This window comes from Typha angustifolia, chromosome 3 (genome assembly GCF_048772165.1).
Source record: "Typha angustifolia cultivar Huaian chromosome 3, ASM4877216v1, whole genome shotgun sequence".
Classification (NCBI taxonomy): Eukaryota; Viridiplantae; Streptophyta; class Magnoliopsida; order Poales; family Typhaceae; genus Typha; species Typha angustifolia.
Window position 1 is genome coordinate 7,502,538 of NC_133241.1, and position 19,552 is coordinate 7,522,089.

The 19,552-nt window shown below is 37.9% G+C and overlaps 4 protein-coding genes across 7 annotated transcripts; all 4 read right to left on the reverse strand.

Moving 5' to 3' along the window:
- Positions 1–68: 68 nt before the first annotated feature.
- LOC140758376 (NAD-dependent protein deacylase SRT2-like) lies at positions 69–4,555 on the reverse strand. Of its 3 annotated transcripts, none has more exons than XM_073094508.1 (11): positions 4,351–4,555; positions 3,870–3,912; positions 3,531–3,786; positions 3,359–3,421; positions 3,199–3,244; positions 2,858–3,018; positions 2,651–2,780; positions 2,055–2,219; positions 1,074–1,201; positions 504–603; positions 69–406 (listed from the first exon to the last, which is right to left on the reverse strand). In XM_073094508.1, the coding sequence occupies exons 1-11, from the start codon at positions 4,522–4,524 to the stop codon at positions 353–355; spliced, it is 1,320 nt and encodes a 439-aa protein (XP_072950609.1). In that variant the 5' UTR covers positions 4,525–4,555; the 3' UTR covers positions 69–352. The 3 variants fall into 3 exon arrangements, with proteins under 3 accessions (XP_072950609.1, XP_072950607.1, XP_072950608.1); XM_073094506.1 differs by having other exon boundaries at positions 3,359–3,424; positions 4,351–4,552; XM_073094507.1 differs by having other exon boundaries at positions 3,359–3,424; positions 3,531–3,783; positions 4,351–4,551.
- A 204-nt stretch (positions 4,556–4,759) lies between these two features.
- LOC140758034 (1-aminocyclopropane-1-carboxylate oxidase-like) lies at positions 4,760–6,270 on the reverse strand. The gene is made up of 3 exons (XM_073094004.1): positions 6,076–6,270; positions 5,730–5,968; positions 4,760–5,605 (listed from the first exon to the last, which is right to left on the reverse strand). The coding sequence occupies exons 1-3, from the start codon at positions 6,175–6,177 to the stop codon at positions 5,002–5,004; spliced, it is 945 nt and encodes a 314-aa protein (XP_072950105.1). The 5' UTR covers positions 6,178–6,270; the 3' UTR covers positions 4,760–5,001.
- Positions 6,271–7,501: 1,231 nt separating this feature from the next.
- LOC140758175 (1-aminocyclopropane-1-carboxylate oxidase-like) lies at positions 7,502–9,033 on the reverse strand. Its single transcript, XM_073094260.1, has 3 exons — positions 8,879–9,033; positions 8,535–8,770; positions 7,502–8,336 (listed from the first exon to the last, which is right to left on the reverse strand). Exons 1-3 carry the CDS (start codon positions 8,978–8,980, stop codon positions 7,721–7,723), a joined length of 954 nt encoding a protein of 317 aa, XP_072950361.1. The 5' UTR covers positions 8,981–9,033; the 3' UTR covers positions 7,502–7,720.
- Positions 9,034–12,667: 3,634 nt separating this feature from the next.
- Positions 12,668–19,533, reverse strand: LOC140778361 (probable NAD kinase 2, chloroplastic). 2 transcript variants are annotated; one of them, XM_073123036.1, is made up of 8 exons: positions 19,100–19,530; positions 17,034–19,013; positions 16,280–16,401; positions 15,957–16,098; positions 15,648–15,872; positions 14,967–15,041; positions 13,847–13,948; positions 12,668–13,024 (listed from the first exon to the last, which is right to left on the reverse strand). In XM_073123036.1, exons 1-8 carry the CDS (start codon positions 19,304–19,306, stop codon positions 12,821–12,823), a joined length of 3,057 nt encoding a protein of 1,018 aa, XP_072979137.1. In that variant the 5' UTR covers positions 19,307–19,530; the 3' UTR covers positions 12,668–12,820. The 2 variants fall into 2 exon arrangements, with proteins under 2 accessions (XP_072979137.1, XP_072979145.1); XM_073123044.1 differs by lacking the exons at positions 12,668–13,024; positions 13,847–13,948; positions 14,967–15,041 and having other exon boundaries at positions 15,716–15,872; positions 15,957–16,106; positions 19,100–19,533.
- Between the last annotated feature and the right edge of the window lie 19 nt (positions 19,534–19,552).

A 19,552-nucleotide genomic window follows, 5' to 3' on the forward strand; every position in this document is an offset into this window, starting at 1 on the left:
ATAGAGTTAAGAGTTTGAACCATAATACTGCTGTAATATAGGGTGTGAAATGAACATTTCTCAAGCAATAGGCATAAAACCATGCTTTAAAAACTGGTCCTATTGCTCATAGATTTATGACTTGCTTGAGATACATTAATGTATTAGTTTCATTTTCAGAACTAATCCAAGAAAAATTATCAACAAGCATGACCTTGTGTTGATGCTATATTCAATGGAAGTACATAGATTTCAAGGTGCAACTTTCAGGATTCCACTTCGCGGCATCTAGCTGCAGTTTTAGCAATTGAATTCCTCGGAAGCTCTCTTCAGAGTCGAACTATGAGAGCAGAGTGTTAATTCCAGAACATATTCAGCTAGCACTAGGTATAGAAAGGGTTCCCATTTCAAGCAATCTGGGCATTATCTGGAATACACAATAAGATAGAAATATAATTAGCATATGCGCTCACTAGAAAGCTGTTAAAAAACTTTTAAAAAATAAAAAAAGAAAATCTGCTGACCTCTCCGCATCTTGCACTTATTTTGAAGGATGCAAGATCATCAGCCCTTGTATCTCCGAGATTGACGATTGCTATAGGAGCTTTTGCTTCATGTGCAGCTCTGCAGAGATACAATTGTCAAGCATGCATTAGCACCTTTTACAGTAGATGATGTTGAGTTCCTTCAAAAGTCTAGAACGTTTAATTGGCAAAGTGCAACCCAGGTGAGGTCCACACCAAGAAAAGGAAAAATAAAAGGTGAAATGCAACGTTAGTAGATCAGTATTATTGAGTAGAGATGCAATTTTAGCTTCACTCTTCATTAGATCCTATTTTCTGTACCTTGTGAGGGTTGATTCAGTTGTTACTGTTCTGCCAGCTGATTAATACTACATGATGGATACTGACAGTATATATGTCCTTCAGTAATTTGTATGTGAAAATTATCCCTGATGTGTATGAAAGAGACGACATCTAAGAAGGCGTCTTAATCACCAAAAATTTAGAGCAGTTATACTTCACCGCAAAGTTAAGAGTCTGCCTTGTTGCAGATTGATTGTGTTCTAAATTATTGGGAGTCTACCATCATACCTGACAAGTCTGAAAGCAGACATCGTCATCAGTGATGAACCAAGGACCAGAAAAGAATCACATCCTCTTGCACCTTCCATAGCTTTGTCAGCTCTGTCTTTAGGAACATTATCACCAAAGAAGACCACCTTCAGATAATTGAGGAAACATAAGAAAACAACCAAGTAGTTTAGCATTCATTTCAACCTTCATCCATCTTACTTTCACTACTTGCTGGTACATGCACCATAGCAGAAAATCTTTAAGAGGTAGAATTGCATAGAAATGATTCAAAGAACATATTAAGAGGAGACAAATAATCTCAATCATCTAATCTTGGTCTAAAGTTTAGTTATTTTCCCCTATCAAGCAAAAGTAGAAGTTCCATTCCCATTTTTAACTTGGAAATATTTCAAGAGAGAAAGTTCAGCCCAAGTCCTAACAGATCAATTACAGTATTGCATTTGACTAGGCATATGGTGCCACTAACTGTGAATAGTATGATAGGACAAGTGTGAACAATGATTCCAGTCTTCCAGACATGTCAATTCTAAAAGTGAGGGAGCAAAGGAATTCAGCAAATAAAATAAGGAGAAAGAGGCTTCCTTGAGATGAAACTTGATACTTCATGTCATTGAAACGATGTGCCAATACGATTGCAAAATAGTGTTCTATCTGATTTTCCACTAATGCAAAAATTCAACATTTTCCAAAGTTGCCTGAAAACATCATTGAAGTCTTATTCTTATTTTCTTGTGATATTCAAGTCCTTTAAATGAAACCTAAGATGCTAATCCCTTCAGCAATATATTGGGAATGCATTAATTTTCTAAAAATAACTTCAAAACACGAAGTAAAATAGGCTTTAACAAATATAGTACAGAAATTTCTGTACAAAATGAAATGAACGAAAGTATTAGCAAATACATATTTGACCTTTGTTCCAGATATATCAATTGGCCAATATCACGACTATAGCATCATAAGTGACAATTTGCTTACATCAGGTTTTAGAATTCCACCACATTGCTGGCAATCAGGAACAACAAAATCCGCTTCCCAAAACTTCTCATCAATCTCAATATCACCATCAGGACGTTGCTGCATCCCGAAGCTTTTGTCTGAACCTGGTGTCCCACCTTCCAAACTTTCAATTGCTGAAGCCCACTGCAGAAGATTATGATCCTCTTTATCCACTTTATACTTGATTCTATAGAGACACATTTTAACGAAGAGTTACAACAACCATAAAAGGAAATTGCTAATAGGTCATAAAACAGTTTTAGATTCTCACATAAGAAGTGGCTAACTTAAATTTGATACTCAATATATCCCACATTGCCAGATACCACCTTCCTCATTACTTATCTTCATAAATCTAGTGTACACCTTGAAATTACCCTATACTCATAACAGTTTATGGCAAATATTCATTTGGTCTGTATTATGTTTTCGAAAGATAAGTAGAAGAAATAATTGTTCGTTAATATTGACTGCATTTTGTACTTATACATTCTATACAGTATACATGCTCCACAAACATTGAGATGCATTCCCTGAATTTCTAAGGGAATATTTATGCAAAAGAAAAGGTCAACCTTTGGATTGAGGACCTTCACTTGCTCTTGAAATAATTCTCGGCTAATGGAGGTACCACACTTCAAACATGCTACAATATACACAGTTCCATGCAATTCAAGTGGGTTACTTCCAGCACGATGATGCAACCTGAAAGTTCTAAGCATAAGTAACAAGGAACACAGCTACAGGAAAGCACCATGAGAAAAAGGTGTGGGTTCCCTCACCTATCAACATTTTGGGTAACCATCAAATTGACACGACCAACTTTTTCCAAAGATGCTAGAGCATAATGGGCTGTGCTTGGTTGTGCTGCAGTGAACCTTCTCCATCCAGCATAGCTTCTAGCCCAGTATCGCCTGCGGGAGCGGCTTGAACGGACAAACTCCTGCTTTTTGTTGAAGCAGAAGTAGGAAGAAACACAAATTTAGCAGGATTAAATGCCCAGAAACACAACAAAACTTGTCTCAGTTCGGTAGAGAGGAAAATAGAGAGAGAGAGAGAAAAAAAGAAACATAACGAAGCATGCTTGACTGAGGTAAAATCAGCATTTGCACTAGGATGTCACCTGGTGAGTAATTGGTTTGAAACCCGTACTGTAAGCTCCATTTGGACTGCCATAGGAGACAGTTTAAGTTAATAACACCCTTCAAGGTAAACAAGAAAGCAAGATATCTTTGAAAAAGATGGGTCTGGCAATGATTAAAACATGCAAAGCACGCATATACCTTCTATAATCAGGAATTCCCGACTCCGTGCTCATTCCTGCTCCTGTTAACACCATGAGCTTGCTACTGAGGAAATTAGTTAATAATGAGAACTAAATCACTTAAAGATGTTACCGTCTGACTTCACTGAAAGTTGAGATAGAGAACAAGAAGGTTCACATCTCAAATATACCTTTGATCAAAAAATTGGTACAAGAGGTTCACATCCTTGGAGCTCGGAGGATCTGAATCAGGAACTATCTTCTTGTCCCTTAGAAATTGTAGAGAAGGATTATAGTTCTCCTTTGATCTGCCCTTAGCTAAAGAATGATTGTGCACCACTCGAATATGCAGGACAGAGCATTTAAAAGGAAGATGAGCCTTTCTACTTTCACTAAGCACTCCATTCTTAAAGCTTATTTCACTAGTAGACACATGTTGAAAACCTGCTGAATAAATTAGCTTAATAAGTAGCGAGTATAGCAGTCGAGCACACCAAAGCTAAGAAGGAAATTATCACTCACAAACTTGCCTTTGAAAGCTGATCGAAAAGCTTCTCTAAGACCTGCAATTATCTGCACCTCACAATAACATGAATCAATCAAATAACATCAGCAAGAATCACAAATATGAAATAGTTCTTTTGCATGAAAGATTAAATAGAAGTCCAAGAAGCCCCTAAAATGCCACTATATGACCAATGAAATCTAGCAATGCCTGCTCCTTCTTAATTTTCCACAAGGGTTTTTAGTAACACTCATATATCCCATTAGGAGGCAAGAAATCTTCATAAAGAGCATTATATAACCAATCTAATGTAGAAAAGCCCGCTCCTTTTTATCTCGCTTAATAGCTCGGCCCTAAAAGAACCGTTTTGCAATAACTCCTCCGGGGAATTTGGTCGAACAACTCATGGATGGCTAATTAGACGAACTGGAAGAACGAATCAAATCCAAATCCGTCACGAATCCTAAAAAAGAAGGAGATCTGGAGAGGATTTAGAGGAATCTTACGGTCGCGGAGGAGCGGGAGGAGGTCATCATCGCCATAGCCATGAGAAGGGAAGGAGGTCGAGCTCGCCGCCGAGGTGTGTGAGGTGGTAATCCTTTTGACGCGAGGCGAAGGCCACGAGAAATCGTCGGAGACCGCGAACGCCGCGCTCCACGTAGGCGATGCCGTTGCCGCATACTAGGCAGTCGGATTATTTATTTTTTTAAACCAAAATAAATTTTATAAAATTCTTTACAAAAAGTCTCCCGAAGGATCGGAGACTCGAAGCCTAACCTCCTATCATGGTTAGCAAATTAATTCCGGCACAATTAATTTTCCGATAATTATGATTAATTTACAATTTTTAATAATTACTAATTAAAAAATTAATATTGTCGATAATTAAAAAAAAATATTAAAGACCAGGGCGTGGAAGAGTAAATGCAGTTGGTCTTTGATTACATATACCGGTCTCTTTCATATTAAAAAAATAAAAATAAATAGTTAATTAGAAATGAGTACAGAATGGGTCACTCACAGCAGTCACCCTTTTTGCTAATGTTTATACTTAAAACGTTACAAATTGATGAAAGAGATAGTAATCTAATTATTTTTATCTAAACAATCCAACATCGACCAACACTTAAAAAAACCTTTAACAAGAAGATTATTTCTCATATCCTTGAAGATCCTCCTCCTACTGCTTCAAACCTTGTCTCCTTGGGTAGGAACTTCTGCTTCGCATACACATCCATGTAGTCTCCAAACACCAACTTCGGATACAAACTCCCACCCACTTCCTTCTCCTCCTCGCTGACCACTGGAGCAATGGTTGCCTTAAAGGAAGGGTTATAGAACGACGCCACCGACTGGCGGTTGCCGTCGCCGGTGGCCACGACGCGGTGCCACACGCTCTTGTACCGCCCGTTGCTCATGACCTCGATCTGGTCGCCGGTGTTGATCACGATGGCATTCGCCACCGGCTGGACGTCGACCCACAGCCCGTCCTTGAGGATCTGCAGGCCGCCGACGCGGTCGTCCTGGGAGAGGAGGATGACGCCGCCGGCGTCGGTGTGGGCGCGGAGGCCGGCGACCAGGTCGAGGCGGGGGCATGGAGGGTAGTGGCTCACCTTGGTGCCGAAGAAAGGCTCGTGTTGCCCGTTGCACGAGAACGTCTTCTTAATCTGCCCTTTTGCTAGCCTTAAATTCTCCTCCATTACCTCCATCACTCTCTCCGCCAGCTTCTTCACCTCTCTCCTGTACTCCTTCATAGTTTCACTGCATACGTAATCGTTACTCTAGATAATATAAAGTTCAAACCAAAAAAAGAAGTAAATTTTCTACTAAATTTCAAATATTACGAAACTTTAATGTTTATGTATAATTTCATGTAATGGCTTACATGAACTGTGGTGGGTTAGATGGCCAATCGTTATCATCGTGGAGGAAAAAGACATCCTCCCAATCGACATTCTCCAACTGTTCGACGGAATGCCCTTCTTGGCCTTGTTGATCCAAAACTTTGTCCAAAAGCTGGACAGGCTTGGATTTCTTGAACTCTTCCTCTCTCAGCTCGTAGCATTCGGAGCAAACGTTCTTCACGCGTTGCAGAAGCTCCACTGGGACTCCATGGTTCACAAGCTAACAAAAATTAACTTAGCCAGTGATGTCACTCATAGAGCTCTTTTATACATTATTACTAGTTCTTATAATAATAATAATAATTTTAAACCTAGTTGAGTACTTACTTGGAAAAATCCCCATTCTTCGCAGCCATTAGCAATCTGGGACAAAGTTTCAATCCTCTCCTCGCCTTCCAACTTGGAGAAATCGATCACTGGAATCGTCATATCTAAATGGCAATTAATGGTAGTTTGGGGGAGAGAAAGAGAGAGATGAGGAGCTCTATTAGCAGGCTTAATTAATAGTCTTAAGTTGTGGAATTAATTAATGAAAAGAGTTGGAGAAAAGGTGGCCTTTTATAACGGACTAAGTTGGATACATTTGATAGCAAAGAGAACAAACTAATGGTCAACCTAGGCACTAATTGTAGGAGTAATCAAATCAACTTTGGTCTCTTTGGAGGCTACAAAGAAAGTGAATTATAAATCAGCACATTAATCACAATCTCAAAGTTTTTATCAAAATGAAGGGAAAATTACTCTCCACACCCTATCTTTTCGTTTAGTAAGAAGATTATAGAGGATTTTATTATCATAAAGCACCTTAAATTAAAAGAATATTTTATTACATTTTTCTAAACCACCCTCCTGTGGCTCTTTGGAAAATATCCCCTCTTTAAATATATGAGGGTACTTTTAAAAAAAAATGGAAATTTATTTAGAACGTAGTCCAAACAATTGGGTTTCAAAATGTAAATACTACAAAGATAGGGTGTGAACCATAAATTTATGTCTCCGGAGTCCGGATACATGAATGTGGTCAAATTAGTGGGGCTTAATTGCAATAATTAATTTGCCTAAGAAGGCCACTTTCATAAGCTATCCTTAATCAGTCAACCATATATAAAGACTCCAAATCTCTGGATAAACTTGTCGTCGTCAAAGCTTATCCAATGGGGTCTTAAACTTTCTGTGAATGATTTAAAACGAGAATATGTTGTCTAATTAATTCAGGAGAAAATAACATTCTTAATCTTTTTCTTTCTACTTGCTTACTTATATTATAATGCAGTCATATGCTTGTTTACTTCTTAATTCATAAGAAGCACCATCATAGTTATTATTTGCACTTATCTCTCCAAATAAAACTTCATTAAAAGATCTTATCTGGTCCATATAATGGACCGGTCCACCACTGCAAAGTTTTAATGCCAATTGGACTGCCTTTATTATTCCTGGAATGACTATTATCATATATTTGAACTATTTCACTTTTGGTCATTTGTACCAAAAAAAAAAAAAACAATTGAAAGTAATTTTCTATTTTGCAACATCACTCATTTTTCGCTTCACTTTGCAAAACTATCAAAACTCCTTTTATAACCTTCCTATTTTAGTTTCTTTTTCCTCCTATTTCCTCTATTCTTCACCTTAATTCCATAACTTAAAAATTATTTTAATTTTTAATATTGCAAAAAAAAAACATCTTTAAATTCCAAACATGCATACCAAATTGTGCCAAAGATGTAACCAAAGGTTGCATAGTACTCAACATAAATTATAAACTATTTACATAGCAAGAACTCACAGCTTAATTAGATCTCATGCTCTCAATCCATATACAAGCATGCATATTATACTCTACAAGAAGTCAAATCAACTCCAATTCCAAACAAGCACAAACTTTATATCATGCATATTATGTATATATATAGATAGATAGATAGATAGATAGATATTGAAATGAACTTCACATCAACAATACTATGCTTCACATAGATGCAGCAGCTGCTTCAAATCTTGGCTCCTTAGCTTGGAACTTCTTCTTTACATACACATCCATATAGTCTCCAAACACAAACGTTGGGTATAAAGCAGTACTAGTAATTATACTAGAATTGAATCCTTCTTCTTCTTCCTTGATAGTGGCCGGAGCTATGATGGCCTTAAGGGAAGGATTATAGAAGGAGGCGATCGACTGACGGTTGCCGCCAGGTGTCGCGATCACACGGTGCCAGACGCTCTTGTACCTCCCGTTACTCACCACCTCGATCTGGTCTCCGATGTTGATGACTATGGAATTGGAGACCGGTTGTACGTCGATCCAGTGGCCGTCCTTTAGGATCTGGAGGCCGCTGACTTGGTCGTCCTGGAAGAGCAGGATGACGCCGCCGGCGTCGGTGTGGGCGCGGAGGCCGTTGACCAGGTCCGGCCGGGGGCACGGCGGGTAGTGGCTTACTTTAGTGCCAAAGAAGGGTTCATAATTCCCACTGCTAGAAAAGGCTTTTCTTATGTAACCTGGTTCTAGGCCGAGGTTTATGTCCATTATTTCAGTGATCTTTTCAGCTAGATTCTTGATCTCTTTCCTGAACTGCATCATTGTTTCCCTGCAGGTTTGGATGGAGAAAAATAAATATAGAGCGATTAATTACTAATTAGTGAGTAGAGAATATTTTCACATATTTATAGTTAACGTAAATAATTGAAGAGATAAAAGCCTAGTAATTAAACTCATTAAACCTTAATACTTTTTTTTCCAAAAAAAAAATAAAGAAAATTAAATTTAATTAGATAACGAGACTGACTTGAATTCTGGAGGTTGTGATGGCCATTGGTTGTCATCTTGGAGAGTGAACACGTCCTCCCAATCCAAATCATCCAATTTCTGAACGCCAACTCCTTCTCCTTCTTCCTCTACCAATTTGTTCAGCAACTTCACAGGGTTGGATTGCTTGAAGCTTTCTTCTCTCAGCTTGTAGCACTCCGAGCAAACCTTCTTCACCCGTTCAAGAAGCTCCACAGAGATCCCATGGTTCACCAGCTACAATAGTACATTTATAAATGCAAAAAATTACTTCAGGATGCTTATTATTTTATGCACTTGTGCCTACTATTACTATATATTATGGGGGGGAGTATAAGGTTTCACCTGAAAAAATCCCCACTCTTGGCAGCCATTTGCAATTTGGGCCAAGGTCTCAGCCCTCTCCTTCCCTTCCAGATTGGAGAAATCAATGACAGGAATCGCCATGGCCAATGGAATTTAACTCTAGAGAGAGAGAGAGAGAGAGAGAGAGATGAAGAGGCTTATGATTAATGGATGATTAGATTTGGGAGGCAAATGCATCCTTTTATAGTGCACAAACTTGGACTTCAAATACTACTTTAATCACATCAAGATTAAACAACACACAGCATTATTTGGACGGTGTAACTTAATTGTAAAGGAAGAAGAAAAGGAAAGGTCTTTTAGTTAGTTACTTGAGAAGAAGATAAAAATAATACAAGGTCAATGCAGCAAAAAAGAAAAGTTGCAATCAAGTCCAGATTTGAGGGACAGATGAAGAAATTAATGAGTGGGTTCATCTGGACTATGCTTTAAAATTTGAAAGGGCCAATAGTAGATTCCAAGGATTTAGTTGTCTGGATACATATACTAGATTTAGCTTAGCGTTTGCTCTGATTTGATTAAATCTTAAACTAACTAACCAGAGAATCTAGTCTAATCTTCCTATTTGTAGCCCTTCGGCTCATTTCATTTCACAATAAATAAAAGAAAATAGACAGCTAAACTAACTCTTTTAAAAAATGAGCAATAATACTGGCTCAAATTAATATACATATAACATTTTTAGTAAAAAATCTATCAAATATTGGCCATTTTAACTCATTAGATCTAATACTATTTTTACCTTTTTTAGGACAGAAAATGAAATATTTAAGAGATTTATAAATTAGTTAAAAGCATGGAAATAGTACAACTAAACAAACCTAAGACAACTAAAGCTATTAATCAATGATTAGGGACTCCAATTTCTAGCTAGGAGTAGTAATTAGTTGGGCATCCCTCTGGGGATTGACTACATACTTTAATCATATTAATTAGCTTTGACTTCTTCTACATGGAATGTAACATGCCATTCAGTTGCATTTTTGGCCCACAAAAGAATAATATCCCTCGATCTCAGCCGTATATCTCGGAGATCGGCCAATCATGTGGTGGAGTGGAGGGAGAAGACTTTGATGGATTAAAAGCACACACCCCATCAAAGAAGTATCCAACAACTTAATTTATCTGTCATTACCTTCCAATCAAACCCCCAAGCTTGGAGTAGAGAAGGTGATCAAAAGTATTCATTCCTCCCCATGTCAAATTTTCCTGGGATTTAGTTATCATTCATTGTTCTTCCCAGGCTCTTAGTCCCACAAAGAAGGCATGCCATTTCACATGATCTAAGAGGAATTTAATCTTGGAGATCAATTAGTGCTCCTCTATGTCAGCTATAACTTTCCCCTTGTTTTGGGTTATGTTAGTCCCACAAAGAAGCTCTTTTCTGGATTTATAAATGACAATAATGAGTGTCAGATTTTTCCAATATGGATGAAGTAACACCTTCACTTGGTTATCTCAGTATTTCCTCCAAATAAAGCATATCTTTGTCAAAAGAAGGAATATAACAACTAACTACTAATTGTTTAATAACAACCATAGAATAAGCCTAGAAATTATTTGGTTAATAATAAAGAATGCATTGAAATTATTGGAGTGATGGTTGACCCAAACAATTACACATAATTAACTCCAACTTCTTGATTGCTTAACAGCTCATCTTAGTAGATTAATTATAATTGACTTGGAACTGAGATAAGGACTATCAGGTACGAGTGTTTAGCTCTTCATCGCTTCCTTTTTAAAAAAAAAGTTGGAAGTAAACTGTAGAATGTTACTGTAAGTAGGGAAATGACACCCTGCAAACATAAGAAAGGAACCATTTTAGCCACATTTGACTTCGACCATTATTTTTACATCACTTTCCCACTTTTAATATAAAAAAACATAGGGTGGGAAATAAAAAAACAAAATCCCTAAAATATTTGATACGTAAGCGACTTTGAGATCCCAATAAAGTAATCCTATTTATACTTCATCACAAATTAAATCCCCACTTCCCTTTGGCCTTCACAAGCAGCTTCAAACGCAACAAAATTTAGCACGCACACAGCAACACCAATTCATACAAACGCCATACACAATTTAAAGAAGTATTAAGCGTGCTGCATACCATCTAAAAACTAATCAGTTGAACCATGAAAGATAATAATATCTCCTCCTGCACAATGTATTCAGCTGCTTACTTTTGGTTGTCAAAAGAACTTTAATTTGTTTATAGATGTTTCAATCATTCAGTATGAGAATCTTGATGGAACCGATATTTAAAAAATAAAACTCGCTGATGAAACATGTCGAAGTCACGCATGTTCATCTTGAGTCATTCATTGTCAGAAAGAAAGCAACATATCGGCTTTTATGATAATCTTGCTCCGCTGGAGTACCTCAATGAAGAAATCTCAATCAACAGACGAAAGCCTCATAACATCTGAAGTCAAACTTTTATCATCTGAGGACGCCCTAATTTTATAAAGATGTGATACTATTTATTTTGATAGAATAACCTCAGAAAAACTATATATATATACATCTCGTGCTATGCATTTCTTCAAACAATGTAATAGATTTTTCCCAATGACATCCACCATGAAGAGAATAAGGGGAGAACACTTAAAAATAGGAATAACTTCCTAACTTACTGGATTAGTTTAGAAAGAAGTGCTATGCATACCTCCACCACTTTGCATCTGCTTCTTTAGCAAAAGTCAAAGAAGTACAACAAGTCAATAATAACCGAGTCACAAAAACCTGTAATAGGATGAGCAACATCCAGTAATGCTGATATCATTAAACTAATCAGTTAATTTGATAGCCATTATTAACCCAGGAAGTAGATATGAAAAAGTGGTCAGCTTTCAATAGAATAGTACACTCTGTAGATCCAAATATCCTATTAGGTGAAGCATGGAATAGTCTAATTTGAACCTGTGATGTTTGCACTTCGGATAAGATCATAGATAGCTCAATAGCAAACCTTTAGAAGACTACATTGATTTAGCTAATGGAAGAACAATAACTCTGTTAAGAAATCTGTAATACTACTTATATATAAATCAAGACAATCAAAAGTAAAATCCAAGGAAGGAATTGTCCCAATTCATCCAAACCAGTCAAGAATATGATAAGCATGTTGCTAAGGAAAAAGATAATCTTCAGATAAAAAATTTTGTTTCTAGATTCATCATAAAAAAAAATGTTATCACTAAGAACTTTACTGTGACTAAATCAAAAAACTTGTATCAATTTATAAAAGATGATATGCCTTCTTTCGTTTTTGTATTCATAGAGTTCCTATCCATACATGGTTCATCTGATAAGTTAACAAAAAATATTATGGTAGGCGCAAATTTAATGTAATTATATGCATAATCCTTTAGTTAAAACAAAGATAAGGTTCATCCGATAAGTTAACAAAAAATATTATGGTAGGCGCAAATTTAATGTAATTATATGCATAATCCTTTAGTTAAAACAAAGATAAAGTGGACCTTGAAGTGATCTCTAAAGTATGATAGGTTTCTCATAAGTATAAATAGAAAAAAGAGAGGAGAATCGTGGGCATATAAGCCAGAAGTTAACAGTTGGAAACCAAAAGAAAGAATCTTTGGCTTATGAAGAAAAACCTTAGATGATATCCTAAATGAGTATTCTCGCATAGGTACATTACTGTTACAGGCGACTATTTCCATTGATGGATATGATCATTACTTTAGGACTCGAGTGTATCTGCCAAAGGTTAAGAACTGCACAGATCTGTTTTATAGCACATAATGAGAAGGGAAGAAATTTTATAGGCATATAAGAATTGATGACAGTAGCTTACAATTAGGTCAAGAAGTAAAGAAGAAGATAGCATTTGCCGTATAATTGTGATGATATGTACAGCGATGTACAATTCCAGGAACAGGCAGGCTTTCAATGTCATAGTGCCTTTTGGTCTAGTCTCTCGTTCCAATTTAAGCACCTAATCAAGCTGCGGAACCAATCGCCTGTTTGATCAGATTTATTAACAGTTGGGAGTGGGTGCTGACTCATACATATCCGAACAGAATCTCCTCTAGAAAGCTGTTGTCTTCTTTTGCCATCGAAAGAGACCCAAGCATTACTTCTCGTGTCCCCTGGAATCTGGTGAAGTCAACAAAAGATGGCACCATTTACTGTGAAGTCATGCAACCATGGACAGAAGAGATTTAACACCATCCAAGTCTCAGGGATATAAGATTTCTACTGAGATAATATAAAAATGCATTTATTTTGGTTACTGACCTTAGCTGTACAGTTTCTCATTGTAAGAACTCATAGATAGTAGATTGAGGGAACTCTAAGCAATACAAAAAGATAGAAAATTACATATTCAACTAATGCAGAATAGAGCATGTCATCACCTAGTTGATCAGAAAATGGTTTAAGATAATGCCTCGAACAGTTGGTTAAAGGCTCCCATGATTTGGTCATGACAATTATAGTACATTATTGCAGCATCAATCCTAGAGCATCCTTATGAAAAGTACAATGAGGAACCATCTCTAAACAATTTAGAAAGGTAAGACCCTTCATCAGACAAGTACAATGATGTATTTTCTTACAACAACCTTCAGTATTGATTTTTATCTTCTCCCCCTCTCAAAGTCACCTTCTCTTCAGTATAGCTCATATCCAACTTAAAAATCACATGTTAATTTACCAAACATCTCCAACAGAATGCTTTTACTGAAATTGTGTAACTAGTTGACTTCAAAGAAAACACAATTTTAATTGTCTCGCCTTATATATTTGTTTATAAGAACTGAAGAAAATTGGGTCATCACAAGTTATAAGTAATCATGATAAAATTTAGTGGCGGGTTGGCTGCACTAAGTTGAGTGACATCTCATTAAAAAAATGTAGGCAGAAAAACAACAGAGAAATGTTAATTAATTATAAATATTTATGATCAAGTAATTCCACCTTTAACTCAAGCTGTGCAGAATCAGGAAGTATGACAGGTCTGAATGACAGAGAATGTGGGCAAATTGGAGTAAACAGCATGCATGGAACATTTGGGTGCACCTGCACAACAAAGAACTAGACCAGTCACAATACATTATTTAAGCAGGTAGGAAAGGCAGCCTAACAAGCTCCGACAAGAAGTAATATGGCATGTAGTCTATGATAAGGCCTTCTTGAAGCCAAGAAGGGAAAGGGTGCGGGTGCAAATCTTATACATGCTTTATTTAAAACCTTAGGAAAAGTTTTGCTGTGTGCATGGAAAGAAGGGTTTGCCAGAAGGCAACTCAGAAATGTTGATTGGCTACTTTGTACAGAGGGAGACTTCTCGCTTGTTCCTTATTTTTACAAATTACAACAATTTAACTACATTAATGCCAGGTGCAAAGTAAGAAATAGAGAACCTTTTCAACAGTTGGTAGCTCCATATTCAATAGCCAAATAAATTTTCTTTTCAGGTAATGGCTATTTTTGCATCTGAGCAATGAATATTGCAGCAGTTTACTATAATGCTAACAAAAAACCAAAAAGTAACAAAAGCGTGTTAAGATTAATTGGTTTCAGGCCTCCCACACCTTCTCTCCTCCCCTATGTGTTTGGCACTTTGGCCCCTGTGCTCTCTCTGCCTCATATATATATATCTTCTTACGGAGGTAAGAGGACGACTCATGCTGACATCTCACCAGCATGGGATGTGCCATCCGACATGCATAGTACCAAGTGGCAAGTGAATCCTTGACTTAAAGCTCCCATGACTTTTTCCTTACATTAAATTATAATTTCATCTTTTATTATCTCTTTACAAGACAAACACTTCATAGAAAATCTCAACTCTTAAATTTCCTAAAAAACTTGAAATGTTTTAGACAACTGTTATAAATAATAACATAGAAACTTAGTCTACCAACTACTGTGATACCATAAAATTAAATGCAACTAAATAGCCTGCATTGAAGTTAAGTGTACTTATTATGATGATGCAAAAACCTCAATGGAAAGAAAGTTCAGCTTAGAAAAAAGTTCCTTATGTGAACATCTGGTATTGAGACTTAAGTGTATTCAGAAAGTAGCATCAACCAACCATTGAGCCTCCTGCAGCTGTTGAGTATGCAGTACTTCCGGTAGGAGTAGCTACTATTACCCCATCACCTTGCACCTAAATTTTTTGACATATCAGTTTCAAGAGAAAAGAACTTTTAAAGCTAAATAAAGATAGTCATATTACAATAGCATAGCATGAAGAATAACTAGGCTATGCTCCTATAGAATCTAGCATCACAAAAGGAACTTAATGCAAAAGGAAGGTTTCCAGAAATAAAGCATGAGAAGAATAAGGTATTATAACTAACAAACTAAGAAATATGCAGTTCCAAATTCCAATCAAGAGAAACAAGAGAATGTCAAAAATAGGAGAAATAGCTGGTTACAGTCTCAAGTTGAAATTTAGGAGTAGCAATCAGGAAGATGGTATCTATGAACAGCATGCCGCCGTGAGCCCCACTCAGACTCAGATGCATTGACACAAAGTATTAATGTCTGAATTCTATATGGTTTCACCAAATAGGATGAAGTATATTAGGACAATTATCCAAATTTAAATCACCGCATTCATTGAATTCAGTAACCTACAGATCTTATCAGTTTAAGGCACTGATTGACAATAAAAAAGGCAAGGGCAATAAATTACATATGGAAGCTTGGAAATGTAGAAGCACTCCAAGAGTCGCAATAGATATGAACAGGAGATTTTTCTTAGTCTTACTTTAGTAATAAGGCGGTTGTGCTCATAACATTCAATCTTGGAAAGATAAGGATTAGAACCACGATCCACAACAACTTCATTAAGTACATCAAACACTTTTCCAGGCATTGCTTTTCCATTGCGAAAGATTTCGCATCGTAGACGCATTCTAAGGGTTATGTAAACTCCATCTAATGTATTGTTGCCATGAATAACTGCCCTCAGATCTTGTCTATAACCTTCAAACTGCAGTAGAGCAAAACCATAATTTCAAAGGACAGAAGCATCCTTGAAAGGATAAATTCTCTGAAATAAATGAAAAGGACATACAGCATGGGATGTGAGAAATCCAAGTGATCCAAGATTAAAGGAGACAACAGGAGGGACTGCTCCTCTGAATAAGTTTGATGCATGCAGAATGACACCATCACCTCCCAAACATGCCACAAAATCGACTCTCTCATGAAGGTCGCTGCATTACTACAACTTAGCAGTAGTGAGAAATATATACATACATATGCATGTAGTTCTATGATTTTACCTATGTAGGTATGCAAGTGAACGTTTGTATATGTATAAGTGTAGGTTATTGTTGTTAAAGACGTTAAACTTGAATTTAAATGCTTGATCTTCATGTTCCAAAACTATGATACCTGGTATCTTGACTATAGAAGGTCTGGACAAAGCCAAAACCTGGAATCCTTGCAAATATATCATGGACATCAGGCTCTACAAGAACAGTCATTTTCTCTTGATAATACAGGAAGGAAGCAACCTATAGATCACAATAAGCAAATCAAAAGACTGAAGTACAAAAATATACAATCTTCATTTCAGAACAAGGGATTAAGCGTCATGCATGGAAAATATGGTATAAAAGGCGTATTCTGTAAGTTCCTAAGTTAGTACTTAATTTGAGCAGAAACTGTAAGAATGTGAAAAGACATTATTGTGCCAATTTACCAAGTTTAACTATGAACTTATAAGGACAAAAGGGATAGGACATCTCAATCAATTATTCTCTATTTTATTTGCTAAAAAGACTTGCAGAAAGAAAGAAAGAAAGAAAAGGCTGGAATTCACAAACTGTTCCATTGTAAAGGTTTACTAGGCTGAAGATCTTTCCAAGCAAATTGTAAACCTTCCTCTAAGAAATGGATAGTACAAGAAACTAAAAGAACCTTTCGCTTTTAAGTAGGATGCCAATCAACCCCTTCTTTGACATTTAACATGATGTGTCCATAGGATTAGACATCTGGTTCCACCATTCACTACTCAAAGGACAATTGAGTTTCACAAGTATATCAGTCTAGAAAGTAGAGAAAGATGATAATACACACACTACAGCTATTAAAGAAAATTGTAAATTGTTCTTGAGAATACTATAGGAAACATTCTAGTTCGTACCTCTTTAGCTTCTTCCATTAGCTCCTGACCTAATTTTTTAAGTAGTAAGACAGTCTTTGGAGGAGACTTCCACATGAGCATCTGTTGTTGGGTGCTGGGATGTGTGAAGGCCAATGAGGATTCTGTTACTTTTTCCCTTGTGCAAGAAAATCCATCAGTACGGACTAAAAACATTTCTGCTTTCCTTCTTGATTGAATTCTGACAACACCAGTAGTAGAAGCACACATATTTCCTTCAACACGATCTGAAATGCCACCTTCTGAATTGATAACAGTCTTTCTTTTGTTTTCTTTTTCAGATTCAACCAAAATCTTGTTGGAGTTTTCTTTTGCAGGTTTACTTCCATTGCTAGATCTTTTTGGCTCAACTGCCACAGAGACACTGGATTGCTCTTGCTGATTAGTACTATTCACATCCAACCCAAGAGATGTAGAACTTCCATTGCTTGCTGCTCTCCCATTGCTGACACTTGTAGCCTTAGACAAAAAATAATCCCTGTCCACAGGTGCCCCATTTGATATTCCTAGCTGCATCAATCCTGTTGACCGGGAACTATGAGTTTCGATTCTTTGAACTGTTGATCCATATATTTGCCCTAATGTGGATGATCTGTCAATTTTTTTCCTATGTAAATTGAGGTAAAATTTAGGAGAAACTTCTCTAGTTTTGAAAAACTGAGACATTTCTTTTCTGGAGAAAACATTGCATGTAGGAAATTGTGCCTTGAGAGGATTACTCTCAATATAGAACCTTGACGAAGATTCTTTGATGTCATCAGTTCCATGTACCGCTACGCTACTTTGCAAGGAGTCAAGTCCAAAAGACAAGTCTCCATTCTGGAGTTCCATTTGAGCAGCTGAAACAACTTTCTCACCACTTGATTCATTAAGTTTAAGAGTTTTATCTAAGTCTGATTGGGAATCTTTTTTAACCTCTGAAACTGCATCTCCCTCTATTTTCTCAGCGGCAGAATTCTGTATACTCTGAAGCTCGTCACTCTGGCCATTTGTAAAAGCTTTGCCGTTTATGTTGTGTGGGTTGTTTAGTGCTAACTGATTTGAAGATCGCGTAATGAATTGCTTCCATCTTGAAACCATAGCAGAAGTTCTATTAACTCCTTCCTGACAGTGGAGATAAATCGGCCTTCTGTTGACATTGGATACCAATGAAGCAAACTGCTGAACCTGTTCCGCTAAAGGAGCAGTTCCAATTTCAACCGGCAAATTCACCACATCAATCTTTCCACCCAAAACAGCCTCCTCAATTGCAGATTGATAGAATTCATCTTTGGCGCCCTCCTTCCTAAGATCAACAATAGTTCTAAATCCCTTTTCTAGTAACCATTTCAAACCTTCATTTGTCACCTGACCTCCCCTCCAAAATGCAACTTCTGAATCCTCCTCCATTGATCCTTCCTTCGCTGTGGAGAAGTAAACTGGAAACCAATTCGCAAAAATCGCTGGACAGGGATACCAAGCGGCCCTCGAGAACCCGGCATCATAGCAAACATTCCTTAGCCTCTGCAGCCTCCTCCATATCTCACCATCACCAGCATCAAACCTGGACGAATAATTCAAAAGTGCAATTTGCAAGCTCTCACAACACCTCTTCATCTCTCCCCTAAAAACAGCTAGCGGCGGGAGCTTCCCTTCCACTATATGATCATCCGTCAACTGGAACGAGCTCATAGAATTCGACCTTCCTGAAAGAACCTCTTCTCTCCCTCTATTCAATAGCGCCAGCATGAATCCAAGAACCGCGGCCACCTTCTCCTCCAACTCCGGCAAGTCCTCAGACGGCATGGCGTAAGAGACGCCGCACTCGCCGGTCTCCGGGTTGCAGAGGGTGCTCATGATCGACGTGTGGAGCTGCTCGGCGGCGCGGAAGATCCGACAGTACGCCTCGATCTCCGCGATGTCGCCGGGGACGGGGCCAACCCACAAAAGCTGGGAATGCGATAATTCACGACCTAATCCCGTCTACAAAGGAAACAAAAATACGCCCCTGATTCAAGAAACTACCCAGAACGGTACAGAGATTAGCAGCGATCAAGGAGAGGAGTAACCTGAGAGTCCACTCCGATACGGGCGGAGAAGAAATTGGAGAGGCCAGCGCGAGCAAATAGGACGACGGGCCTCGGAGAGCCGCCGCCGCCGCCGCGCCGCATCCGGCACCACTTTTCCTTCAACATTATCCACCCGACGTGGCCGGCGCCGCCACCGGGGAGGAGAGGCGGCTTTGCGGGGCCGTGGACCCCGCAAGAAGCGAGCATCTGGTCGAAACTTTTCCACCAAAGAGATCAAGGAGACGAGAATCGAGAGCGGAGAGGCGGTTGGCGTGTCGAGCTCTTGGAAGTGGATAAATGCTTATGGGGGGCGGTGACTTCTGCGTGAGAGGTAGATCGTAGCCGTTCTTCCCGGCCACATAAATAGAAAGGAAGGACTTCTCTTTTCTCATTTTAGGAAATGGAATTGGAATGGGTTCGCGTGGGATCGCGAAGGGTGGAAAATATCCCTCG